The 26,189-nt window shown below is 43.3% G+C and overlaps 1 protein-coding gene across 14 annotated transcripts in view; it reads right to left on the bottom strand.

Annotated features, from left to right (window-relative positions):
* NCOA6 (nuclear receptor coactivator 6) overlaps positions 1 to 26,189 on the bottom strand; it is a 101,328-nt gene that overhangs the window by 28,325 nt on the left and 46,814 nt on the right. For 11 of the 14 annotated variants that reach the window (XM_036419765.2, XM_036419760.2, XM_036419762.2 and 8 more), the window contains 5 exons: positions 26,023 to 26,145; positions 16,922 to 17,050; positions 15,151 to 16,014; positions 12,999 to 13,145; positions 4,453 to 5,569 (listed from right to left, as the gene is read on the bottom strand). In XM_036419765.2, the coding sequence (XP_036275658.1) occupies positions 4,453 to 5,569; positions 12,999 to 13,145; positions 15,151 to 16,014; positions 16,922 to 17,050; positions 26,023 to 26,145 (2,380 nt within the window). Of the gene's footprint in view, positions 1 to 4,452; positions 5,570 to 12,998; positions 13,146 to 15,150; positions 16,015 to 16,921; positions 17,079 to 26,022; positions 26,146 to 26,189 lie in introns of those variants that run through there. The other 3 variants (XM_036419758.2, XM_036419759.2, XM_045574575.1) reach the window with 3 other exon arrangements.

Here is a 26,189-nt window from a genome sequence, read left to right as displayed (position 1 = left end):
ACATTCCCCAAGAACCAGTGCTCACATCCCTCATTTTGTTTGTAAGCTTACTCCTAATTGCACATTTCTTTCCTACCTTTAGGTTCTCCTTGCCCTGTTCTTGGTCATCTACTTTTCGACAATATTTTATCTCACTGTATTCTGTGTAGTGATTGAGCTTTACCTTTAATCCATTTAAAAAGCCAAAGAACACATGCTTGCATCGATTAGTTCCTTATATGACTTCTCTCTCACTTCAAATTACAGGTAAGGATTTTATAGTATCCTTTACTTTCAAATAACTATACTGCTAAAAAAATTTCAGATATCTAGTCCAGCCACCTTATGGTATGGATGAGAAAACAAAGGCCCAGAGAGGTATGAGACAGGCGCAAAGTTCTACAGTGAGCTAGTGGAAGAGTGGGGAGGAGGTGGTCTTCCCATAAAACCTACTGTCTCCCTTTCCTAGGAATGACACTGTATAAGGCCTCTTAACAATCTGTAGACCCATCAAGTAAGCAATCTCCCTCAGGGCTGGTTAAGATAGCAAAAATGCATACCAATAATTTTTGCACAACCTTGCAATTTTGCTCCTAGACAACTGGGAGGAAGAAAGAGTACCACAAAAAATATTATTCCCACAGGTTGATAGCAGTAAAGAATTTAACTTAGATCTATTGAAAAAAATATATAATTGAAAGGCTTACTGAGTCTGAATTTAGAAAATACAGGCTAATATACAATTATCCTAATAAAAGGGTAGTGTGCAAATTAACTGTCACTCCATCACAAAGATGGCAACACTCATAGCCACAAGATGGTGGTAAACCAGTCCTCTCAGCCCCACTGGAGTCCCCAGTTCCCGGGGAGTGGCCGCTGAGAGCAGGCAGCGTGAGCAGCCTGGTGGAATGCTTGCCTTGTTGCAGTGGCGACGAGGTGAGGCAAGCATTCCACCTTGGCGCAGAGAGCCTCTGGGCAGCGGGCATGGAGCAGAGGGTGTGTGGGGGTGCTTGTGTCGTCACCCGGGCAATGAGGCAAGCTTTTCGTGCCCAGCTGCAGATGGGCCTCTGGGCTGTGGAGAGCCTCTGGGCCATGGAGAGCCTCTGGACAGCAGGTGCAGAGCGGCCAGGCCCCACAGAGAGCTGCTGGTTGCATGGATTCGTGCACAGGCCTACTAGTTGATTTATAATATTTAAGAAGCATCAAGTGGACATATTTTACTAGAGTATAACCAAAGAAATATTATGGGGAAGCTGGGAGAAAGATAGTTTTATTTTGAACATTTATACTTTACTAAAGCTCCCCTATTCTTTTCTACAGTTCTAGCAATTTACTTTAATTAGGCCGTTTCACATTCATTTATCACTATTTCCTGTTAATAAATGTCTCTGAATTCCAGTTTTGTAATTAATGGCAGAAAATTCAGTTTAATCAATATTCTTTCTGGAACTATTTTATTAAAACAAAAACATGACTTAAATGAACACTTAGCTTCAGGAAATGAAATATAAATTAGTTGCGCTTACTGATCTTGAAAAAGAACTTCTTATCTTTCAGAAGTATATACTAAAATATTTAAAATGAATTTGATTTAGGCCTGGCTGGGTAGTTCAGTTGGTTATAGCATTGTCCCTATACACCAGGTAGCTTTGGGGGACCCACACACATAAGGGAAGAACTGCATTGTCTGGCACTGGGGCAGGAACTCGGGGGTGGCTTCCTCCCAGGCAGGAGTCATTGTTCCAGTGCTGGGACCTCCCCTTTCACAGGGCTGAATGGCAGTCATATCTGAGTCTCCATCAGCCTGGCTCACACTTTACTCTGCCCTGGTGGTTCCCTGAAACCCCACTCCATGCAATTTGCAGACCCATCCAAGTTGTTTGCAGCAACTTTTCCATATGAATGGCCTGTCTCAGGCTTCAGACTTTGTAAAACCACTCAAAACAAGCTGCAGCTGGTGTCAGCATGCTCCAAACCAGTCAATAAAAGGCCTAAGACCTGGTACTAGTACCAGCCTGCCTTGCTTCACAGCTGGGTCTTGCCTGAGCACTTCCAAGCCTAATACAAATAGCAGCCATCTTCAGGTTGTTTTGTAGCTCTGTCCCTCCCTGGAGGCCCCAGAGCCAGTGCATCCATTGGATAGGTTCAGATCATACCAGATTACAACACTACAACCCACAAGTGACATACTCACTCAGAGAGCACCAACGCAAGTCCTGCTCCATAGGGGTTTCTCCTACCCAGCTGCTCTCCCACTGTAGTTGCAACTGGTTCTCACAGCTAATTGGCCTGGAGATCATTTCCTCCCAGTGATGCCAACAGGAATCAAGGCTCAACTTACAAGACTGTGCACACAGCCCATACAGGGGCACTTGAGTGCCCAGCTCAGGTGACTGGGGAGGCTGAGCCACTGGGCCCTACAGGACACCTACTACATAAGGCCACCCTACTAATTCCAGGAGACATAGCAGCTCTACCTAGAAACAAACATATGGAAGCAGCCAAAATGCAGAGACAAAGAAATATTTCACAAATGAAAGAAATGGAAGCAAGCAAACTACTGGATACAGAGTTCAAAACCATGATTATAAGGTTACTCAGGGATTTTCATGAGAGCTTCAAGGGACTTAGTGAGACTTTTAAAGATCTTAGTGAGAATGTTAAAGACATGAAAAAGGACCAGTCAGAAATTAAGCATAATTTACAGGGATGCAACAGTAGAGGATTCTGAGAATCAAATCAATGATTTGGAATATGAAGAAACAAAAAGAAAAAACAAACAAAAAGAAATGAAGATGGTATATAAGGAGTCTTTGGGACAACTTCAAGCATACCATCATTTGCATTATGGGGGTAGAGAGAAAAGAGAGAGCAAGATATTGAAAACTTATGTGAAGAAATGATGACAGAAAACTTCTCCTACCTGGTGAAAGAAATAGACTTATAAGTCCAGGAAGCACAGAGAGTACCAAACAAGAGGAACCCAAAAAGGCCCACACCAATACACATCATAATTAAAATGCCAAGAGAGAGTCTTAAAAGCAGGAAGAGAAAGGCAGTTAGTTACCTACAAGAAAGCTCCCATATGATTGTTAGCTGACTTCTCAACAGAAACTTTGTAGACCAAAAGGGAGTGGCAAGAAATACTCAAAGTGATGAATAGCAAGGATCTATACCCAAGATTACTCTACCCAGTAAAGCTATCATTCAGAATTGAAGGTCAGGAAAAGAGATTCCACAGACTAAAGTAGTTTACCACTACTAAATTAGTATTACATGAAATGTTGAAAGGTATTTTTTAAGAAGAGGAAGTAGAAAAAAGAATATAAAAATATGAACAATAAATATGTATCTATCAACAATTGTATCTAAAAATAAACAAGAAATCTAATGAACAAAATAAACTGGTGAATTAAATAAAATCAGAGGCATGGAAACATGGAACAGACTGATGAATCTCAGAGGGAAGGAGGCAGAGGGATTGGAAGAAATTAACTAAAGATCTTACCTATAGACACAGACAACCTTGGGGAATTGGGAACCAGGTGGAGGGGGGCAATGAGGGAAGAAGGGGGACATCTGTAATACACTCAACAATAAATATTTATAATTAGCAGATCAAAAGCTTATGTACAGATTGTATCATCCTTAGAATAGAGCTAAATGGTGGACATATGAAGCTATCTAGAGTACAATTTTGTAGCCCAAATAAAAAGGGTTACAATTGTGTCCTTTGATATAAAAAATGTAATGTCTTTGACCCATTTAACAAAGTTTAAGCAAGTCATAATACCTCATTTGTCTTTGTTGGCTTGTTATACAACTTAAGAGGGAATATGCATGTAGAGCAAATTTCTTAACCTCAACATTATTAACATTTGGACCAGATAAGTCTTTATCATGGGGACTGGCCTGTACATTTTAGGATGTTTAATTGCATCCCTGGCCTCTACCCACTAGATGCCAGTAGCACTGAATTCCTCCCCTGCTTCCATTCTACGTAGTAATGACCAAAGTATATCCACACACTGCCAAGTGTCCTTAGCAAAATTCCCTGGTCGAGCACCGCTGGCATATTATAATGTAAATAATGCTTCCTAAAATTGTGTAACATGATTCCAATCAGTCAATTCCAAAATTATACTTTCTTCTCAAGTCCTCCTTTCTCTAATAAACTCTATCTTAAATATATTTAAGATCTGAAAGGTCCTTTTTATGACATACATTTATATTTAAAAGGTACATGTGGTTTTTATGTGGTGCATTTATGTGGACCACATTCTCTATTCTCTGTAATGTTATTTTGTTTTTAAAATACTTATTCAGTCAATAGGGGGCATAATTAACTCATATATCATTCTGTATACCTATGTGCAAAAAACACTCATTACAACTTTAACATGACATGAATATGTAAATACTTTAAAATAAATATATTTTGTTTAAAAAACACACAAACTTATCATAACCTACTTTAAATCTTGCTGACTATTTTTCTTCTTCCGAGGAGGTTTCTTCTTCTTCGGTTTATTTGCATTGGTATTGTTTTGTTTATTGTTTACCCCAAAATGGCCTGCAGAGATGTCACTCTGCAGTAAGTTGACCAACAACGGACTTGTTAGTGTGACGTCCTTATTGACCGGAAAGCCTGGGTTCTGACCACAGGACATCTGGTTTCCATTGGGCGCTCCGTTGTACGGCGCATTGAAAGGCATCCCGTGGCCTGAGAAGTGGTTTCCCGAGGCACCGTTTCCCTGCATGGCCTGCACATGCGGGGGGACCATGTTGGTTTGTTGCATGTTAACATCAGGCATCATTTGAGACAAGCTGACGTCATTATTTGCTGTAGTAGCAGGATCACCATGCTGCTGGGCCATGTGTGAGCTGGGCCCCGGTGGCCGTAAGACCTGGCCCTGAATTCCCATAACCTGAGAAGGACTGTTGTTCACAGGCCCTTGCTGGGGCAGCATCTGTCCTGACATCTGTCCCGTAAACTGCACCATGTTTCCTTGCATGTTTGGAGTTGGTCCCCTCATTATCTGTGCTGGTCCCGGCATGACATTGGATTGGTTCTGAGTGTTAAACGGTTGCTTATTCCCCTGCATCTGATTGGTCATGATCTGTTCTATCATTGGGTTCTGCTGGAGCAAAACTTGCCCCTGAGTCCCCAACATCTGGTTATGTGGCGCCATCATTTGTGGGCCCTGCTGGGGAAGCATCTGCTTGGGTGGGGTCATCCTTTGGGGCGAGGGCCCAAGATTTTGGCTCTGAGGGTTCACCATCATCTGGCCCTGCGGCATAAGAGGGGTCCTTGAAAGGATCATAGGGTTCTGAGGGTTCAAGCTTCCTTGTTGCTGGACCATCTGGCCCTGGGAGGGCACGATCTGCTGGTGCATGCTCATCAGCTGAGATGGTGGGCCCTGCTGGGGCTGGCCTTGTATGTTGCCCAGGTTCACTTGAGGAACCCCAGAACTACCAGTCTGCTGGTTGTTCATGTTGCCATGAATTCCCATGAGGCTGGGCTGCATCATGTTTGGTGGCCCGTGGGACACCTGCATCTGGTTTTGAGGAGGACCAGCTCCTTGACCACCTGAAAAAAGAAAGAAGAAAAAAAAAAAGCAGTTTCAGAAATACTATTATCTTACTGGTATTAAGATACTTAAATGATCTCAATTAGAAAAACACTCATCACCCATATATCCATTGACCAACATAAACAAATGTGCTGTGCTTGACATACCTGCATTGGATTTTTTATTTTTTTATTTTTTTATTTTTATTTTATTTTTTTTTTTAAATCAATCTTTATTGTTCATATTATTACACAGGTTCCTCGTTTCTTCCCCCCTCCACCAGGTTCCCACCCCACCCTCTGCCCCCTCATCCTCATCCATTGGTGCACAGTTTATGTTCAGTCTCTTCCTCCCTCCCTTTCCCCGATAGTAAATCCCTTTTCAGATAGCAAATCTGTTACTTAGCATTCTCTCATATCAATAATACCTCCACATGCCCAATGATACACTTCACACAAAAGACATTTCCTAATAGGACAACCAGCCTCATCCAGGCCCCACTCGAGGCACTCACAGATCAACACCCCAGGACTATACTAACTCAACACATCCAGATATAAGCCTTCATCACTTGATTCAGCAGACCCTCAAGTTCCCGCAAAAGTTTCCAGCCATGTCTGAGAGGCAGCCGTGGGGCAGGGGCAGGTGAGGAGCGAGCTGTTTTGGGCCAGGCTGCTCCGGGCCTGGCCTCTGTTGCTCTGGTTTGTTCCACAACCAGCTGCTCCGTGTCTGGTCACTGCCGCTCCTGACCCAGTTGCTCTGGACTTGGCTGTTGCTGCTACAGGCCTGGCCACACCCGACTCGGCTGCTCTGGGCCCAATTGCTCCGGGCCCGGCCGCTCCGGGCCTGGCTGCTCCCAGCCTGTCAGCCGCTGCTCCGAGCCTGGCCACTCCCAGCCTGGCAGCCACTGCTCTGGGCCTGGCCGCACCAGACCCGGCTGCTCCGGGCCTGGCCGCTCCCAGCCTGGCAGTTGCTGCTCCGGGTCTGGTCACTGCCACTCCCGACCTAGTTGCTCTGGACTTGGCTGTTGCTGCTACAGACCTGGCCACACCCGACCCGGCCACTCCGGGCCTGGCTGCTCCCAGCCTGTCAGCCGCTGCTCCTGGCCTGGCCGCACCAGACCCGGCTGCTCCGGGCCTGGCCGCTCCCAGCCTGGCAGCCGCTGCTCCGAGCCTGGCCACTCCCAGCCTGGCAGCCACTGCTCCGGGCCTGGCCGCACAAGACCCGGCTGCTCCGGGCCTGGCCGCTCCCAGCCTGGCAGTCGCTGCTCCGGGTCTGGTCACTGCCCCTCCCGACCTAGTTGCTCTGGACTTGGCTGTTGCTGCTACAGACCTGGCCACACCCGACCCGGCTGCTCTGGGCCCGGTTGCTCCGGGCCCGGCCACTCCGGGCCTGGCTGCTCCCAGCCTGTCAGCCGCTGCTCCTGGCCTGGCTGCACCAGACCCGGTTGCTCCGGGCCCGGCCACTCCGGGCCTGGCTGCTCCCAGCCTGTCAGCCGCTGCTCCGAGCCTGGCCACTCCCAGCCTGGCAGCCACTGCTCCGGGCCTGGCCGCACCAGACCCGGCTGCTCCGGGCCTGGCCGCTCCCAGCCTGGCAGTTGCTGCTCCGGGTCTGGTCACTGCCACTCCCGACCTAGTTGCTCTGGACTTGGCTGTTGCTGCTACAGACCTGGCCACACCCGACCCGGCTGCTCTGGGCCCGGTTGCTCCGGGCCCGGCCACTCCGGGCCTGGCTGCTCCCAGCCTGTCAGCCGCTGCTCCTGGCCTGGCCGCACCAGACCCGGCTGCTCCGGGCCTGGCCGCTCCCAGCCTGGCAGTTGCTGCTCCGGGTCTGGTCACTGCCACTCCCGACCTAGTTGCTCTGGACTTGGCTGTTGCTGCTACAGACCTGGCCACACCCGACCCGGCTGCTCTGGGCCCGGTTGCTCCGGGCCCGGCCACTCCGGGCCTGGCTGCTCCCAGCCTGTCAGCCGCTGCTCCTGGCCTGGCCGCACCAGACCCGGCTGCTCCGGGCCTGGCCGCTCCCAGCCTGGCAGCCGCTGCTTCGAGCCTGGCCACTCCCAGCCTGGCAGCCACTGCTCCGGGCCTGGCCGCACCAGACCCGGCTGCTCCGGGCCTGGCCGCTCCCAGCCTGGCAGTCGCTGCTCCGGGTCTGGTCACTGCCACTCCCCACCTAGTTGCTCTGGACTTGGCTGTTACTGCTACAGGCCTGGCCACACCCGACCCGGCTGCTCTGGGCCCGGTTGCTCCGGGCCCGGCCGTTCCGGGCCTGGCTGCTCCCAGCCTGTCAGCCGCTGCTCCGAGCCTGGCCACTCCCAGCCTGGCAGCCACTGCTCCGGGCCTGGCCGCACCAGACCCGGCTGCTCCGGGCCTGGCCGCTCCCAGCCTGGCAGTTGCTGCTCCGGGTCTGGTCACTGCCACTCCCGACCTAGTTGCTCTGGACTTGGCTGTTGCTGCTACAGACCTGGCCACACCCGACCCGGCTGCTCTGGGCCCGGTTGCTCCGGGCCCGGCCGTTCCGGGCCTGGCTGCTCCCAGCCTGTCAGCCGCTGCTCCTGGCCTGGCCGCACCAGACCCGGCTGCTCCGGGCCTGGCCGCTCCCAGCCTGGCAGCCGCTGCTCCGAGCCTGGCCACTCCCAGCCTGGCAGCCACTGCTCCGGGCCTGGCCGCACCAGACCCGGCTGCTCCGGGCCTGGCCGCTCCCAGCCTGGCAGTCGCTGCTCCGGGTCTGGTCACTGCCACTCCCCACCTAGTTGCTCTGGACTTGGCTGTTACTGCTACAGGCCTGGCCACACCCGACCCGGCTGCTCTGGGCCCAGTTGCTCCGGGCCCGGCCACTCCGGGCCTGGCTGTTCCCAGCCTGTCAGCCGCTGCTCTGGGCCTGGCCGCACCAGGCCCGGTTGCTCCGGGCCTGGCCGCTCCCAGCCTGGCAGCCACTGCTCCGGGCCTGGCCGCTCCCAGCCTGGCAGCCGCTGCTCCGGGCCTGGCCGCACCAGACCCGGCTGCTCTGGGCCCAGTTGCCCCAGGCCCGGCTGCTCCGAGCCTGGCCGCACCTGGGCTGGATGCTTTGGGCTTGGCTTCTGCTGTTCTGGGCCTGGCTGCTCCCAACCCGGCTGCTCTGGGCCCGTGCATTGGATTTTTTAAAGTATGGAGATTTGACTGTGGGATAATTATTACATTCTCAATAACCATACAATAGAGAAGAATCCATTTCATTACTCTTATTTGATATCTTAAAGATAACATTTCAAAGATCAACAAAGCTTAGTTTCTTTCAGATTAAATGAAGAGCAAGGCAACATCTCATTATTTAAAAATGACTTGGACCCCATATCCACTGAATGTTTCTGGCCAAAGAGATTTTTCCTATACCAATGGCTGGGGTCCACCCTCCAGGCCTGATTGGGTTTCTACCTACAGCTGAGGATGTCAGGTGGGATCTGGAGGGCATGTTGGGGAGATGATGGAATGGGCTAATGAAAAGCAATAGCCAAATTCAGTTAGAACTACTTTCTGGGACTCTCTGGGGAGAGCATGGCATTCTCCCTGTGACACCTGCCCTTATTTGCCGGGTCTAGTAACATCTCAGTTTGGGGTGGGAATTGGGCCTTAAGAGAACATGTGTGAATTTGTCATGGGCTGCAGGCTGGTTTAATCTTTTATTAATTTAATAAATAATTGATAGTGAGTAGATTAAAAAATGACTTATAGCTACCTCAAGATGATGAAAATTTATGAAAAGCACGTTGATTAATGAAAAAACTCTGCCTTAGATGGGTCAAGGAAACAAAGAATGTGATGCATCCTCTTAGGAAAACCTGAACAATGCCGAGAAGACATTTAAAAGTACTTCTTTTATATAGTGGCCTGGTGCACAAAATTCATGCAGGGGTCAGGGGAGGTTGTCCCTCAGCCCAGCCTGCACCGTCTCCAATCTGGGACCCTTCGAAGGATGTCCTACTGCCGCTTTATAGGGATTGAGCCTAAACTGGCAGTAGGACATCCCTCTCGCAATCCAGGACTGCTAGCTTCTAAACACTCACCTGCCTGCCTGCCTGATTGCCCCTAACCACTCTGCCTGCCGGCCTGCCTGCCCCCAAATGACCCCCCTCCCCCCGCCAGCCTGATCATCTCAACTCCCCCTGTGCCAGTGTGCTCACCCTCAACTGCCCTCCTGCTGGGCTGCTCACCCCGCCGCCCCCCTCCCCCCCCCCGCCTTATCACCCACAACTGCCATTCCATTCTGACCTGATCACCCACAGCTGCCCTCCCCTCTTGGCCTCTAACCGCCTCTACCTTGTCCCCACCACCATGGCTTTGTCCAGAAGAAGGTCTGGAAAGTCTCCTGGAAGGTTTTCCAGTCTAATTAGCATGTTATCCTTTTATTAGTATATCCTATCTATTAATAGAGTAATAAGCAAATTGACCATACATCTGCTACACCCACCAGCCATGCCCACCAGACAATCAGGAGCAAATATGTAAATAACCCAACCAAGATGACTGCGGCCATGGAGAACAGGAGGGAGGCTTGGGTTTCCCTGGCAATGGAAGAAGCTAAGCTTTCCGCCTGCCCTTGATGGCTTAGGTCTCCACTCCAGGATACAAAGTTTCAATTATAGAAGATAAATAAATCCCAATAGAAATGGCTGCCGCCACAGAGTGAGCAGAAGGCTTGGCTCTGCTCGCTACAAAGTTTCAATTGTAGAAGATAAATAAATCCCAGATACCGGGGCCTCCACTTGAGACACCAGGGGGCGTGACCAGCCTGCAAACTACCACAGGCCCCTTGCCCAGGCCGCTCCATGCCCCATCCGGGACACCCTTCAGGGCAAACCATCTGGCCCCCACCCAGGCACCTAGGCCTCTATCCTATCTAATATGCAGATTGACCATCACTCCAACACACAAAATAGCTGCACCCATGTGGTCAAAGATCCTACTCCTCATGTTTACAGAAGATGGCCACCACAAGATGGCAAGCAGGGGAGGGCAGTTGGGAGGGACCAGGCCTGCAAGGGAGGGCAATAGGGGGTGATCAAGCCTGCAGGAGAGGGCAGTTAGGGGTGACCAGGCTGGCAGAGGAGGGAAGTTGGGGGTGACCAGGCCTTCAGGGGAGAGCAGTTGTGGGGGTGGGGGCAGGCCTGCAGGGGAGGACAGTTAGGGGCAAACAGCTGGCAGGAGAGGGCAGTTAGGCATCAATCAGGCTGGCAGGGGAGTGGTTAGGGGGTGATCAGGGTGGCAGGCAGAAGCAGTCGGGGGCAATCAGGGAGGCAGGCAGGCGAGCAGATGGGAGCCAGCAGTCCTGGATTGTGAGGGCAGTCAGACATCCCTTGAGGGGTCCCAGACTGGAGAGGGTGCAGGCTGGACTGAGGGACATCCTTCCCCCTGTGCACAAATCTCGTGCACCAGGTCTCTAATATATTTTTATTGATTGATTTCAGAGAAGGAGGGAGAGGGAGAGAAACATCAATGATGAAAGAGAACCATTGATTGCTGTCTCCTGCATGCCCCCCTCACTGAGGATCGAGACTGCAACCTGGGCATGTGCCATTTACTGGAATTGAACCTTCAGTATGCAAGGCTGACACTCTATCCATGTGCCACACTAGGTAGGGCTAAAAGTGCTTCTTGAAAAACTAATAATGACTCTATATGTGTGATATAGCGATGCTGTACTTTAAAGGAAAGAACACCTAATACTTCCTAAGGACAAGTCTCTTCCGCCCCAGTGTGGGAAAAGTTATTTAATCCTGATCTGAAAGCTGAGTCCCTGGAAGGAGTCAAATGACAGATGACCCAGAAGCTGTAGAGAGAGGATAGTTAACAAGGATGTTAAAACTTCAGTGACTCTGCTCTGGCAGTTTCTGATGAACCACATGGGATATGTTCTATTCTCAGTGATTTATAATTTAGACAAAGAACACTGCCTGGCTTGCTGCAGTGTTTACTTATTTTGGGTCTTTGGGATTTTCCCAAAGCTATCATTCAATCAACAATTATACATTGAGTACCTAATATATACAAGGCATTGTTGGGGTTGAAGCAATATCAATAAGTAAGACCAATCAAATCCCGATACTTTGAAGTCTAGTTGACAAGACACAATAACAAACAGATAAGTATTTTTACAGGAAGAAGTAAAAGCTAACAAGATAGAAATAAAGCAGGGTAAGAGTACAGAAAATGATAGGCAAGAGTAGAGATATATTAGATGGGATAATGGGGAAATCAAAACAAGATGAGCATGTGGAAGGCACCATATAAAAAATACATACCTGTGCTTGGGTGAAATTATAAATGACTTTATCAGTTTTAACACTTGCTATAGAAAACATGAATTCACCTAGTTCAAGAATGCAGTTTTGCACTAGCAGATAGAAAGACAAGCAGTTTCCCTACCCTCACTCTTCAAGAGGTAGTTTGAATTATTTTTTGTTAAGTTAGTATTTTTATCATTCCTTAATGATTTACAATTAAAACTGGAACCATATAACTAAATTAAATGTAAGTGGGGATGGGAGTTGAGAAAATGTTTGCACTACCTCAGTCCTAACTGCCTGAATGAGAAACGGTAAGAGGATTAGTCAAATGGTGCCTAAGCAATTGGAAACATGAAGTCTGGACTTATACAATGCTCTTTTATAAATACTTTTTAGCTGTTTTGCTACAACCTATTTCTCCTCCGAAATTTCTTCTTATATACAATACATTGCTGGCATTAAACCAGTACTGAAATCAGAATACAGATATTCAGCACAAACATAGCTAACATGTACTATATATTTTTAAAGTTGGCAGCTGTCCAAAATGTCATGTGCCTCCATGCCTTTGTACTTATAGTTTCCTCTGCCACAAACACCTTTTACCTTTTTACTAACTCAGCAGTCGGCAAACTATGGTCCATGGGCCAAATCAGACCCATTGCCGGTTTGCAAATAAAGTGTTTGGACATGGCCAAATTCATTCATTTATATATTGTCTCTGTCTTCTTTTGCATAACAGAATAGTTAAGTAGTTGCAAAGCCAAAAAATACAGGATGTCCCCAAGAAATGTATACACACTTTAATAGCTGATAGTTCAATTTTGAAAATGAAATGTATTTTAATAAATGCTGCCTTGATAATTATTTAAAGTGTGTGTATACATTTTTTGGGACACTTTATATTTATTATTTGGTTCTTTAAAGAAAAAAAAATTTTTAATTGCCGAAACCTGTTATTTGTATCTTTTTCTTAGATGTTTCCAGGTTTTTGAGACATTGTACCTACTTTCAACAGATCAGTTATTGCCTTGAAAGAATAATTCATATTCATGGGTTTGAAATTAGGGTGAAAGAGCAGGACTTGTGTTTATCCTTGTTGCTCATTACAGTATCTACTACACAATACTCTTACTATTAAATCTCAACAAAAATGCTTGCTGAATAAATCATAGAAAACAAACCTGTATGCTGGACATTTTGATTTGCTTGCAGCTGAGGGGCTCCTGAATTCCCAGGGGTGGTGGTTGTGGTCGAAGGCACCTGACCTTGCATAAAGTTCGGATTGGCCTGTCCTGCTGAGAAGCCAGGTGGGAGGCGTTTAGGCATTCCTTAATAGAAAACAATGAGTAAGGCAGTTACCTAGCAAATTTATACTCTTTCTTAGATGTGGAATGAATAAGGAAGGATGAGCTGCATGAAGTCTCCACTGGCTTAGCTCTCTGTCACACTGGTAAGATCTTTAATAATAAGGTTGGGAAAGATGGTTAAAAAAATCAACACAATCTCTTACATGAGCATTGTCAAAATGAAAAAGAAATACTAAAAATTTACACTTAGAACATGCCAAGGAAAAGATGGCAATCTGCTCCCTAAATGTGATCTGAGGCCACATCACAGCAAGGTTTAGAGCTCTATTATTTCTCTCTGTAATAGAGTGGACGCCAAAACTTTACATACTTTAATACAGGTACCAATGAAATAAGTTCTCTCATATTCAAATAAATTGATAAGAAATACTATGAAACAAAAGCTAGGTCCCAATAGGTGGTCTTTTTCTCCATTGAGGGAAATAGATGACAATATTCTTTGTAGAAAACTTCCCCCCAATATTATGCTTGCCTCTTTAAAAAAGACTAAAGATTAGAAGCAAGTCTTAAGAGCTTCAAAGTGAGGCTATGTAAAATTTATCATTATACCTTCCCCTCATAAAATTTGCTGCAATTCTGACAGCAAAAACCATGCTCTAATGGAATATCACTAAAGTACTACTTCCGTTTAGAGAAAGGTTTAATTTCAGGAAATCTGTAATAAAGAGAATCTCCGAACACACTCACTGTTTATAACGTAGGCCTTGATGTGGCCAGATCACCTAGGTGAGCACATCATCTGCTCTATGAAAGCATCAAGACCTAAAGCTCACTTAAATTTTTTTGTATTAGTCCATTTACTTTTTTTTAAGGGCCAAATTTTCAATGTCCTGAAAAACGCTTCGTAGACAAATATGCATTTGTCCTTTCTTTAGCAGTGACAAGTCCCCATTTGCATGCTTCCATTGTAATTAAATAAGAAATCACATTTGCAGGAGGGACTACCCAGCTTCCACTGATCCAGGGCTAGATGCCCAGAACAGTGAAGTTTGGAGCTGAAACATTCTTGCATTTTCTGAAAACTTCTTAGGATTCAAATATTAGAGCCTGCATGTCCATAAAATTAATTACAAGAGTGAAAAGACTGATGAGCAATTTAATTTCACCAGAAACCATGGGAACATGCCTTTGCTATGTTGCACTAAAGATGCAAGGGTTTTTTCTGGGTAGGCAATGGGTGTCTTTGGTGGGGGGTATGTTTATCAGATGACAGCATTACTGATACTCTCTATACCTTACTGAAAAGCTCCAAGCACATTCATGTGCACTAGATCAATGATTAATAAGAATAAATAATAAACATGGAGATGGATAAGTTTTACTGTAATCGTTTTACCTCTCACACATTAAGCTCCATTGCTTTTTCTTCATACAAGAGGCACCTTACAAAATAAATAAATAAATCTCCTTTAGGTATAACTGGTGGAATTCCCTCTCTAAGGAGCAGGCATTGACATTATAAAACTATAAAAGTCAATGATTTCTCAATTTACTCCCCTTTAATTAAATTTTACAAATACCATGCTATTTTACTAACTTAGGATTATCAAAATTGAAAACTAGAAGGGCCTTTCCCCCAATAAGACCCTTACTTATCTTTATTTTTTGCTGTATTGCATAATCTTAAATTTTTCTACAGCTGAGCAGTATAAGTTGTTAATAAAATGCATGTTTCTTCTGGACATTTTACTAGTATAAGATAAAGCAGAAATAACTTGAAAACAAAATGAGCATATCTATATTGAATTTTACCTGTATTTTTATCCAGAGGGCTAGCTTAAATGTAACCAGTAAGATAACTGCATAATGTATCAAGTTAACTAATTTATATAAAATATCACCACTATATCCACAAAACCAAATAATTACATCCTTATTTCACTCCCTCTATCATTTCAAAATTGAAGTTCTACTAAGATCTATCTTCACTAAATTTACCGACACAAATAGCTTCAGTGTTTCTCACCTCCTAGGCCTGGATGTAAACTCTGTGGCCCCTGATTTGGTGGTTGCTGCTGCATCACCATGAAGTTAGGTGGCACGTTTCCCTGTTGAACCATAGGATTCCGACCCGGAGAGCTGACAGGTTGTTGAAATCCCTGGGGAAGTGGGTTATTTTGAGGTGGCCTTGGTCCCATCTGCTGCTGAGTTTGGTTAACCGTTGGGGAGGATGCAGGGGATCCCTGCTGGAAGGAGGAGGGTGAGGAGGCAGGAGACTTGTTGGTGAGGTGGGGCTGCTGCAGGGGGGTTGGAACCCTGGAGTGCCCTCCCTGCATGCTCTTCATCTGAGGAGCTGTGAACTGGCCTGGATTGCTCATCTGAGGAAAGTTTGTATGGGCTTGTGAGGCTTGCTGGCTGCCAAAGGGATATGGAGGGGGGGGATGGGAAGGTGTCTGTACCGTGGCTAAGGATGGTCTTGCCTGAAGTTGCTGTTGCATTGGACCAGGCAAGGGAGCCTTCTTCCACCCTTGGTTTGCAGTCATTGTGCCCAGAGAACCCTGGGCTGGAGGAGGCTGAAGGGCTCCGGAAGGCAGCTGGTTCCAGCCTGGAGGAACAGGCACCTGAGTTGGGGCAGTAAACTGGGGTCGAATTCCCTGTGGCTGTTGCTGCTGATGTTGCTGTGGGGGTCTTGCCTGCAACTGTTGTTGATGCTGCTGTTGTTGATGCTGCTGCTGTTGATGCTGCTGCTGCTGCAGCTGGGGAAAATTAGCTGGGTTCATTTGTCTGTTCACAGAGACAGGCTGCAATGGGTGATGTGGGGGTGCTAAAGATCCTGAGGGATGACTTTGCTGCTGTATATGGAGCCCAGAGAGGAGTGGATCCATTGCATCTGTTTAAAAATCGTCAACAAAGCAAAAATTAACTTACTGAAACCTATGTCTTAGAGCAGTAGTATTGGAAGTTCTGTAAATACAGAGTAAAATCTGTTGGTACCATTCAATGTTTGTGAGCATCTTCTATATCCGTGGTCGGCAAACTGCAGCTCGTGAGCTACATGCGGCTCTTTGGCCCCTTGAATGTGGCTCTTCCACAAAATACCACGGCCTGGGCGAGTCAGTTTTGAAGAAGTGGTGTTAGAAGAAGTTTAAGTTTAAAAAATTTGGCTCTCAAAAGAAATTTCAATCGTTGTACTGTTATTTGGCTCTATTGACTAATGAGTTTGCCGACCACTGTTCTATATGAAAAGCAATGTACCAAGATGATAGAAAGATAAATCTTATCTAAAAGAGCTTGTGATTAAAAAGTGGACATAGAGACAAACATAAAATGTGGAGTGGTATTTTCAGAGCATATTTTGGGAACTGTGTTCATTAATGTCATAAGAAAATAAAACAAAAACTTAAGTCAATTAGATTTGGGAAACATTGGACCTAACAACTTCAGTGCCTCCAAAGACTTTCAGTGCCTTCAAAATGTTAATTTTGTATCTCTGGGAGAAGGATGCATTTAGCAAATTTACTTCCATGTTTAGAATTCAATGTCATGGAATATCTTGCAGGACTAAGTAGGCCAATAGTGCATTTTTTTAGGAATGATGGAGTAAAACTTAGAAGAGGATAATGAGAAAATTTAAAAAGGAAATGATGACTTTTAGCTTGAAGAAATTAGGGCACATTTTGTAAAGAAGATGGCATTTAAGTTGGGCAATTGGGAACTCCATCAGAGACAGTTGAATTTGTAATGATCTGTGCAGCAAGTTCCAGCCTCTTTGATCCTAAAAGACTGGAAGTCAATACCTGACTGTGAAGCAGGGCGAGGAGTCCTGGGCTGCAGTTCTGAATTGGGACCTGGTGCCATCATGGAAGATGACATGTTTCCACCCTGGGGTATCATAACAGTGGCCGGGTTGGTCATTCTTATTAATCCTAGAGAGAGATTAAAAAAAAAAAAAGTCTAGAATAGAGTATTGAAATTGGCATAATGTTGTTTTTGAATAAAATATTTCAAGAATATGAAAAAGTATGACAAATTTCTGTACCATCATCTACCTTATATATATCTAAGCATTTTGAGCTGTCTCCTTCAGATACATATACATACATATGTGTGTGTGTGTGTGTGTATATTCTCTCTATATAAAAGCCTAAGTGACTGATGACCAAACGACCCCTCACTATGATGTGCACTAACCACCAGGGGGCAGATGCTCAAGGCCTCCTGGTGGTCAGTACACTCCCATGTTCCTACAGTGGGGAGCGCCGCTCAGCTGACTGATGCCAGATACCGGTGGGCGCAGCTGCGGCAGCATGAGCCTCTCCTGCCTCCACAGCAGCACTACCAAGCTGTGGCTGAGGCAGCCACAAAGGAGCCAGGATGCACAGGAGCAGCCACTTCCCCAGGTGCCTGCCACTTTTTGCACTACTACACCCCCCGTGTAGGCCCGGATTGCAAGAGGGCATAGGCCAGGCCGAGGGACCCCACTGGTACACGAATCCATGCACCTGAGCCTATAGTGTATATATATATATGTATATATGTATATGTATATATGTATGTATATACACACCCGAGAAGCCCCCTATTCCTTCCCAATCTCATTCCATTCCCTCCCTCTTATCTTATAACTGGGGTTAACAGTTCCATGTATGTTTTATTTTCTACATATGTAGGAAAACTGTATTGCATTTTTGTATACTTTTAATCTTCATGCAAGTGGCACCATACTATATGCATTCTTCAGTTTACATTTTCACTTACTTTTTGAATTTTCTCCATCCTTCCATAATAGTGCCTCTATTATATACATTCATTCTCCTATATTAGGTCCCTACCCCCCACCCACCCTAACTTTTCATTCTGAGAATTTGGTAATGTCATGTATTCTTGTGGACATATGAGCTTATCTTTATACTATATAATTAGAATTGCTAGGTTTTGAAATATAAGCTTTTTCAATTTTACTAGATCTTGGTAAACTGCTCTCAAAAGTGGTTATACAGATTCATACTCCAACTAGATTTTTGAGAACTCCTCCTGTTCCTTTTCTTTCTAATTTCTGATACCCTTAGACTTTTTAGAATTTAGCATCTATGTTCATAAGTGATAATAGCCTATAATTATATTCTCTTCCTGTCCTTTAATTTTAATCAAGAAAAAATAGCATTAAAATGAGTTGAAAAGCATCTTTCCCTCTTTTCTATGCTCTGAAAAAAAATATCTAACTGTTCTTTAAATATTTAGTAAAACTCACCTGTAAAATCAATAGTGCCTGTGGGTTACACTAATTGGTTCATAGGGAGACAGATTTTTAATTATTTCAATTTCCTAAGTAGTTAATAGGTTTTTTAAGTTTTCTATATCTCATTAAGTCTGTTTTGGTTAAATTATAGTTTCAAGAAAATTGTTAACCTGCCAATGCTTTACAATTTATTAGCATGAAGTTATTCATGGGATACCCATTTTTTCCATTCTTTTTAAAAATCGAGACAATTTACATAAGATAACATACATCCTTTTACACTTTATTTTCATTCTTTACATTGCCTGTGCCTCTTTTTTTTTTTCTCTTGTCTTATCAGGTTCATCATTTTAGTTGTCTTTTCAAAGAAATATCTTTTAGCTTTGTTGCTCTATTCTTTTTAAAAAATGCATACTTTACTTATTTCTTTCCTCCTAAATTATTACTCTGCTGTTCATTTTAAGCCATACAGTTAGCTTGTTACTTTTCAGTTGATGTTCTGCTCTAATATAAGTATCTGATGGCTTAATTTTCTTCCCAGTACTATATTGGTTATACCTTACAAATTCTAATATGTGCTTCTCATTATTCCAAATATGTTCTAATGTCCATCGTGATTAATTTTTAAAAAATTGTGTATTTCGAATGTATTTTTTAATTTCTAAAATATGGGATATTTTAGTTAGGGTTTTTTTTTTGTTGTTTGTTTGTTTGTTTTTGTGTGTGTGTGTGTTTTTGTTTTTTTTTTACCACTGACTTGACTAATTGCACTACAGGTTAGAGAACAAATTTTGGCATTTACTAAAACTTGCTTTTGGAATAATACATGACCAATTTATACAAATGTTCCATTTATGCCTGACAAGATTAAGAATCGTTGATTTCTATTTACAGTTGATCCTTTAACACAGTTTTGAACTGTGCAGATACACTTATGTGTGGATTTTTTTCATAAATGTGTTAAGTACTGCAAATGTAGTTTCTCAATAACATATTCTTTTCTATAGCTTACTTAAGAATACAGCACATAATACATATAAATACAAAATGTGTGTTGACTATTTATGTTATCATAAGGCTTCCAGACAATAGACTACTAGCAGTAAGTTTTTGGGGAGCCAAAAGTTATACGCAGATTTTTGCATGGGTGGTTGACGTCCCTAATCCCACGTTGTTCAAGGCCAACTGTATACCCATTATATCAAATTATTTTAATTATGTTATTCAAACTTTATCCTTACTAGTTTTTTATAAGCTCAACACATCAATTACTAATAGGAGTTTGTTAAAATTTCTCCTAAGATTTACTGTCTCCATGTAATTCTGTCCATTTTTGCCTCACATATTTTAAGGATATATAGAAAATAATAGTTTAATTATCTTTCTAGTAAACTTTCCTTTTCCTTTATTTTTATTAAAAAAAAATTTTTTTTTGTTAATACTCACCCGAGAATATTTTCCCATTGATTTTTAGCAAGAGTGGAAGGGAGGGGAAGAGACAGAGAGAGAAACATCGATGTGAGAGAGATATTGATTGGTTGTCTCCTGCATATACCCGGGATCCAGCTTGCAAACAAGGTATGTGCCTTTGACAGGAAATGAACCTCAGGCCCTTCAGTCTGAAGGGGAACACTCTATCTACTGAGCCAAATCTGCTAGGGCTCCTTTTTAAAGAAAAATCCTCAGCCAAGGAGGGAGGATATTTTCCCCCCACTGATTTTGAGAGAGTAGAAGGGAAGTAGGAGGAGGGAGAGGAACATTGATGTGAGAGAGGGACATCAATTGATTGTATCCTGCATACACCTTGACCAGGGCTAGAGACTGAACTTATAGTGGAGATACATGCCTTTTATTGGGAATCGAACCCATGACCCTTCAGTCCATGTGCTGATGCTCTAACCACTGAGCAACTGGTCAGGGCTGAACTTTTCCTTTTACATCATACAATGGCCCTATTTATCCTCCATAAAGTTTTTTATCTTAAAGTCTGTTTTATCTGGAAAAAATAGTTCTACCTTTTCTTAGTTAACGTTCATTTGGGTTATCTTTTTATCTATCATTTTAGCTATGAACTGAGTCCTTATAATTTATATCTGATTTATTTTAATCAAAGTTCAGAATCCATTTGCCTTTACTATTAATTACTGGTATAATTTGTTTTATCATTTTGTGATACCACTGCTTTTTACACTTCTTTTTCTATGCTGTTCTCCTATTTTTCCTGAATTTTGTTTTCATCATGCTTTTCTTCCTATGAAGTTATATAATCTATTTCTATTATTTTAATGATTATGTTTAAAATGCCAACAGACATATTTGACTTAAGTCTAAAGACAATATCTAGTAGTTATCTTTATACTAAATAAATCAATATTTAGAAATATTTACCACAGGTTACCAATTATTTAGCTCACCATTCCTTCTTAGCTCTTATTTCTTCCATCTTAGGTTCAATTTTCTTCTTCCTGATGTACATCTTGAGCAGTTCAATTAGCAAGGGTCTGTTAATGGTAAATTCTCTTAGTCTCTTGGAAAAGGCCTTTAATTCACACTACTGTTGATAGTGTATCTAGGTTTAAAATTCGAGGCTGTCAATAATTTTCTCATCACTTTGAAATATTATTCCAAAGTTTTCTGGCTTCCAATGTTTCTGTTAAGAAATTAGTTGCAGGCCCAGCCAGTGTCGCCAGTGGTTGAACATCGACCTATGAACCAGGAGGTCACAGTTTGATTTCCGGTTGGGGCATATGCCAGGGGTTTCAGGCTCAATCCCTGGTAGGGGGTATCAGGGTGAGCCAATCGATGATTCTCTCTCATCATTGATGTTCTCTCTTTCTCCCTTCCTTTCTCTGAAATCAATAAAAACATATTTTTAAAAAATTAGTTGTGGGTCTCATAGTCTTTCCTTCACAGTCTTTGCCCTAGCTGGTTTGGCTCAGTAGATAAAGTTGTTGGCCTGTGGATTGAAGAGTCCCAGATTTGATTCCAATCAAGGGCACATACCTCAGTTGCAGGCTCCTCCCTGTGGTGCATGCAGGAGGCAACGAATCAATGTGTTTCTCTCACATTGATGTTTCTCTCTGTCTTTCCCTCTCTCTTCTACTCTCTAAAAATCAATGGAAAAATATCCTTGGGTGAGGATTAAATAAAATAATAATTGGTCTTTTATTTTGAGTTGCTTTTAACATCATCCTCTTTGCTTTTCATGTTCTGTAGCTTTACAATTTTGTGTCTTGGTGTGGATTCATTTTTATTTATAGTGCTAAGGATATTGGGCTTCTGAATCTGAAGACTCATTCTTTCACCAATTCTGGGAAAAATTCAGCCATTCTCTATTTGATTATTATTCCGCCTCAATTTCTTTGTCTTCTTCTGGAATTATTTTCAGACTTATGTTAAACCTCCTAATTTTATCCTTCACATCCATCTCTTTTATTTTTTTTCTGTGCTGCATTCTGGGTAATTTATTCAAGTTTATCTTCCAATTCAGCTGTGTCTAATAAGTTATTTATTACTATTTAAAAATTTCTATAAGTTCTGTTCGCTCCTCCCCGCCCCCAATTCTCTTTATGTTTTGATAGTGTCTTGTCCTCTTCTTAGGATTTTCATAAATTTAAACACCCTAATATTCCCATTATCCAGGGAGGGAGAAGAGCTAAATGTTGTAAGTCTGGAGTATAATCCTATATAATAAAAGGCTAATATGCAAATTGTCCCCTCAGGAGTTCTACCAACCACGAGTTTAACCGCTCCCTATAATGAGCGCTGACCACCCAGGGATGGCATGGAATGCAGGCGTCAGTGTGGAACGAAGGAAGGCCCCAGCTGGCAGCCAGAAAACCCTGATCAGCCCTGACTGCTGGACAGGCCTAGGGACCCTACAATGCACAAACTTCGTGCACCAGGCCTCAAGTCTCATTTATCATAAGCTTTCACTATGAGAATCTGCAATGGCTTGGGATGAGAATAAGCTTCTCCAGAGCTTCAACAATTATTACTGGGTTGAGACTAGTCTAAACTACTTACTGACTTAGCTTGGCTGTTCCTGAGTCATTTCAATATGAGGTGGGACAAAAGTAGATTTACAGTTGTTTATAAGGAAAATACAATAAACAATAATACAAGAATAAACTGTGTTTCAAGTACAACTGTAAACTTAGTTTTGCACTACCCTGTATATTAAATTTCCAACTGCATGAGGGTAGAGAAAATTCCACAACCACCATTTCCCCAGTCCCCAACTAGGAGCCCAGGCCAAGAGAGATAAGTTTTGCATTTGTCTTCCTGTGCCAGAAAGTAAAAATTTTTGAATCATTATTTCACTGAAAATTCTCACTTCATGAGGGATTCTGAATTCTAACTTCTTTCTTTATGTAGACCCAAGTAAGGCTTCATGTTTTATCCCTTAGCCCTTACAAAGTCTTATTTCTTTATTGCTACTTAAATTTTCTTCTTTGACTTCTTTTTTGCCCTGGGGATTTTCCTTACTTTCTTATAAGATCAATTCTGCATTAAATGTTATATGTTTATTGAGCACTTTTAGATGTTTAGTTGAGGAGGGCAGTTAGGTAAATGATGAAACTGGATTTGTTTCTTAGGAGCCCCATCCCATTTTTCAAAGATGGCAACTAGATAGTAAAATGTTCTTAGGAGATAACAAGCAGGGTTTCTCAGTCTATAATCAGTCTCCTACACTCAGAAATGTTTAAGCACATGCTGACTACATGCTCAGTAGAGATACTATCAATATTAGAGGGAATTTGGACTAAATCCATGGTTCACAACTTTGGGGGGGGGGGCATTTTGTACCCCAGGAAACATTTAGCAATGTCTAGAGACAGTTTTCGTTGGCACTACTGGAAAAGTGCCATGCTGTACTAGCATCTGGTGGTTGAAGCCAGGGATGCTGCTAAACATCGCACAATGCACACGACAGCTCCCCACAGGAAAGAATTATCAGCCTAAAGCATTAATAGTGACAAAGTTGAGAAATCATGATGAAATGACTACTATGGAATCCTCACTAATCTTGAGCTTCTCTAAAGGTATGGGGAAAAAAACAATCAGGCTATGGATATGATTTAATTATAAAAGTATTTTGCTTATAAGTTAGTTAACTTACTATTGCCAATAGAGAAGGTAGGGCTAAGAAAAATTTACAATCTAATACATTATAGATACACAATTTTAAAGTATTTTTACTGTGTTATAGGGTACTGAGGTCACTTTCCCTAGAAAAATTTCTCTGCTTAGTTTAAACTAGTATCAAAATTGTTTGCATCCATTGTCCCCATGGACAATAGAGAAAAACATGCCTGAAATATGCTTGGCAGTAAAGAAAGATTAGGGATTAAAATGTTACTGTGACTACAGATCATTACCAATTCATTATTCCTGAAACTTCATATTAGATCACAATCAGTGGCCTTCACTAAATTTAACTTAATTTCAACCTAAAGCTTCTAAAGTTTCTTATGTTGACAATAAACTACTTATATTTCTATAATTTAGACTTATTTCTCAGAGATGCATAATAAATATGCCTGCTATTTTCCAGATACTGGCCAGATGTTAAGAGAGCTACTTGCTAGACACTAGGAGAGCTTGCAATTTGTGTGCTGACATCAGTTTAACAGGATTCTAACATTTTAAGGCTGGAAGCAGTCTATATAGCATTGCTTCTAGGACATCTATCTAATAAAGAGTAATACGCAAATTGACGGTCATCCAACACACAAGATGGCTGCCACAAGATAGCCTGCAGGGGAAGGCAGTTGTGGGCAATCAGGCCAGCAGGGGAGGACAGTTAGGGAGGACAGTTATGGGTGACTGGGCTGGCAGAGGAGGGAAGTTAGGGAAGACCAGGCCAGCAAGGAAGGCAATTGGGAGGAACAAGGCCAGCAGGGGATGGCAGTTGGGGGGGGGGACACTAGGTCTGCAGGGGAGGGCAGTTGGGGGCAACCAGGCCAGCAGAGGAGGGCAGTTAGGGGTGACCAGGCTGGCAGGGGAGCAGTTAAGTGTCAATCAGGCTGGCAAGGGAAGTGGTTAGGGGGTGATCAGGCTGGCAGGCAGGCAAGTGGTTGGGAGCCAGCAGTCCTGGGTTGTGAGAGGGATGTCCAACTGCCCATTTAGGCCCAATCCCTCTGGGGATCGTGCCTAAAAGGGCAGTCGGACATTCCTCAAGGGGTCCGAGATTGTAGAGGGTGCAGGCTGGGCTGAGGGACACACACACACACACTGTGAATGAATTTTGTGCACCAGGCCTCTAGTAATTAAATATGTTTACAGGAAACTACAGCCAGTAAATATTGTCATTTGGCCAGGAATCGAGACTAGAACCCAGGTTAAATCTCATTTTATTTCTATTCATTCTTTTACTAACTATATGCAACTTGGTTAGGTTCTTCCCTCTCTTCTTCTGACCCCGATTCTTCACTAGTGGCAACAGTGCCACCTATAATCTCTCATTATGCTGCCTTAAAACCAAATGATCCGATTTCTGTGGAGAATTACATCTACTGACTTCCAACTATAGGTACCAGGCTGGGTATTTTCCATCTACTATATGGTATCCCACAATAGTCCAATAGTACAGATCCTGACATATAATAGGAACTCGGAAATATTTGCTAAATGGCTCATCTTCTTTAAGAATGAGTCCAACAGATTACAGGCAGTATCATCTCATTTTGCAGGTGAAGAAACTGTTGCTTGGAGAGATGCAATAACTAGTTTAAGGTAACCACTAAATGGCAATGTCAGGATAAAAACCTACTTCCTGTTCTACAAAGCCAAGTTTTTAGCTATTGTTCAAACAACGGCTTTATAAATTGAGCTTCTCCATTCTCCTGCATTTCTTCAAGAGCTGCTATACGAGGTGGGGAGGTGAATGATTTGGTATAGATTCAGGTGCTTCCTCTGCTTTAACCACAGAAGCTGTGCCTTTCTGGTTTATTTGGATAAAGGGTCCCGCAGCAAAGTATGAAAGCCATGAGTGTAGTGAAAAGAACATTAAACTGGGAGTTAGATCTGAGATATTAAGCCTACTGCTATTTGACTCTGGGCAAACTGCTTCCTTACATGAGCTCCACAGCTTCCTCAGCTTATATGTGAGAGCCAACTCAATTGTAATATTCTGTGATTCACAGTGTGTTAAATTCAATCTCCAAAGAAGAAATTTCAGGTTTACTTCAAAAGGTAGCAAATAATTTATAACTCTTTCAAGCTCTAAATATAAAAAACACATAATCTCCTACATACTTCTACAGATTCCAAATAAGCATGCAAGAACTCTTAGCTCACAGATTCTCAGCCTACATTCTACATTATGCTATAAACATTCTGAAAGTAGGCTATACTTTATTCGTTTTTTATTCATTTCTATTTTCAACAGTTAGCATAGGTGCTATCATTCAAGAACATAATCAATGTTTGCTGCATTGCTCAGTGCTCATCTACATTTAAGCTTGAGCCCCAAAGATTGTAAATACTAGCTGGCCTCCCAAGAGTGATTTCATGTCTTTATTTCCTGAGCTAATAAACAGAGATGTGTCAGGAAACCCTGCCTATCTTGTAGGACCCAAATGAACATACATTAGCAAAGAAAGCAAAAAAAGAGGCAACTAGTAAAATGTCGTACAATTGAGTGAGAGATCTCACCTGGACCACCTGCCATAGGAAATCCTGGCTCCATTCTTAATGAACTTCCACCTCCCATGGGTCCATTCATTCTCACATCTTGGCTTCGGTTCTGAGCCAAAGCCAGGTTGATAGCACCTTCCCCTGAAAATGACAGTCAGGATATAAAAAGGAAATCATCAGAATAA

The sequence above is a fragment of the Pipistrellus kuhlii genome, unplaced genomic scaffold, assembly GCF_014108245.1.
Source record: "Pipistrellus kuhlii isolate mPipKuh1 unplaced genomic scaffold, mPipKuh1.p scaffold_m20_p_6, whole genome shotgun sequence".
Taxonomy (NCBI): Eukaryota; Metazoa; Chordata; class Mammalia; order Chiroptera; family Vespertilionidae; genus Pipistrellus; species Pipistrellus kuhlii.
Note: the sequence above shows the minus strand (reverse complement) of the source record. Positions and strands in the feature narration are given on the sequence as shown.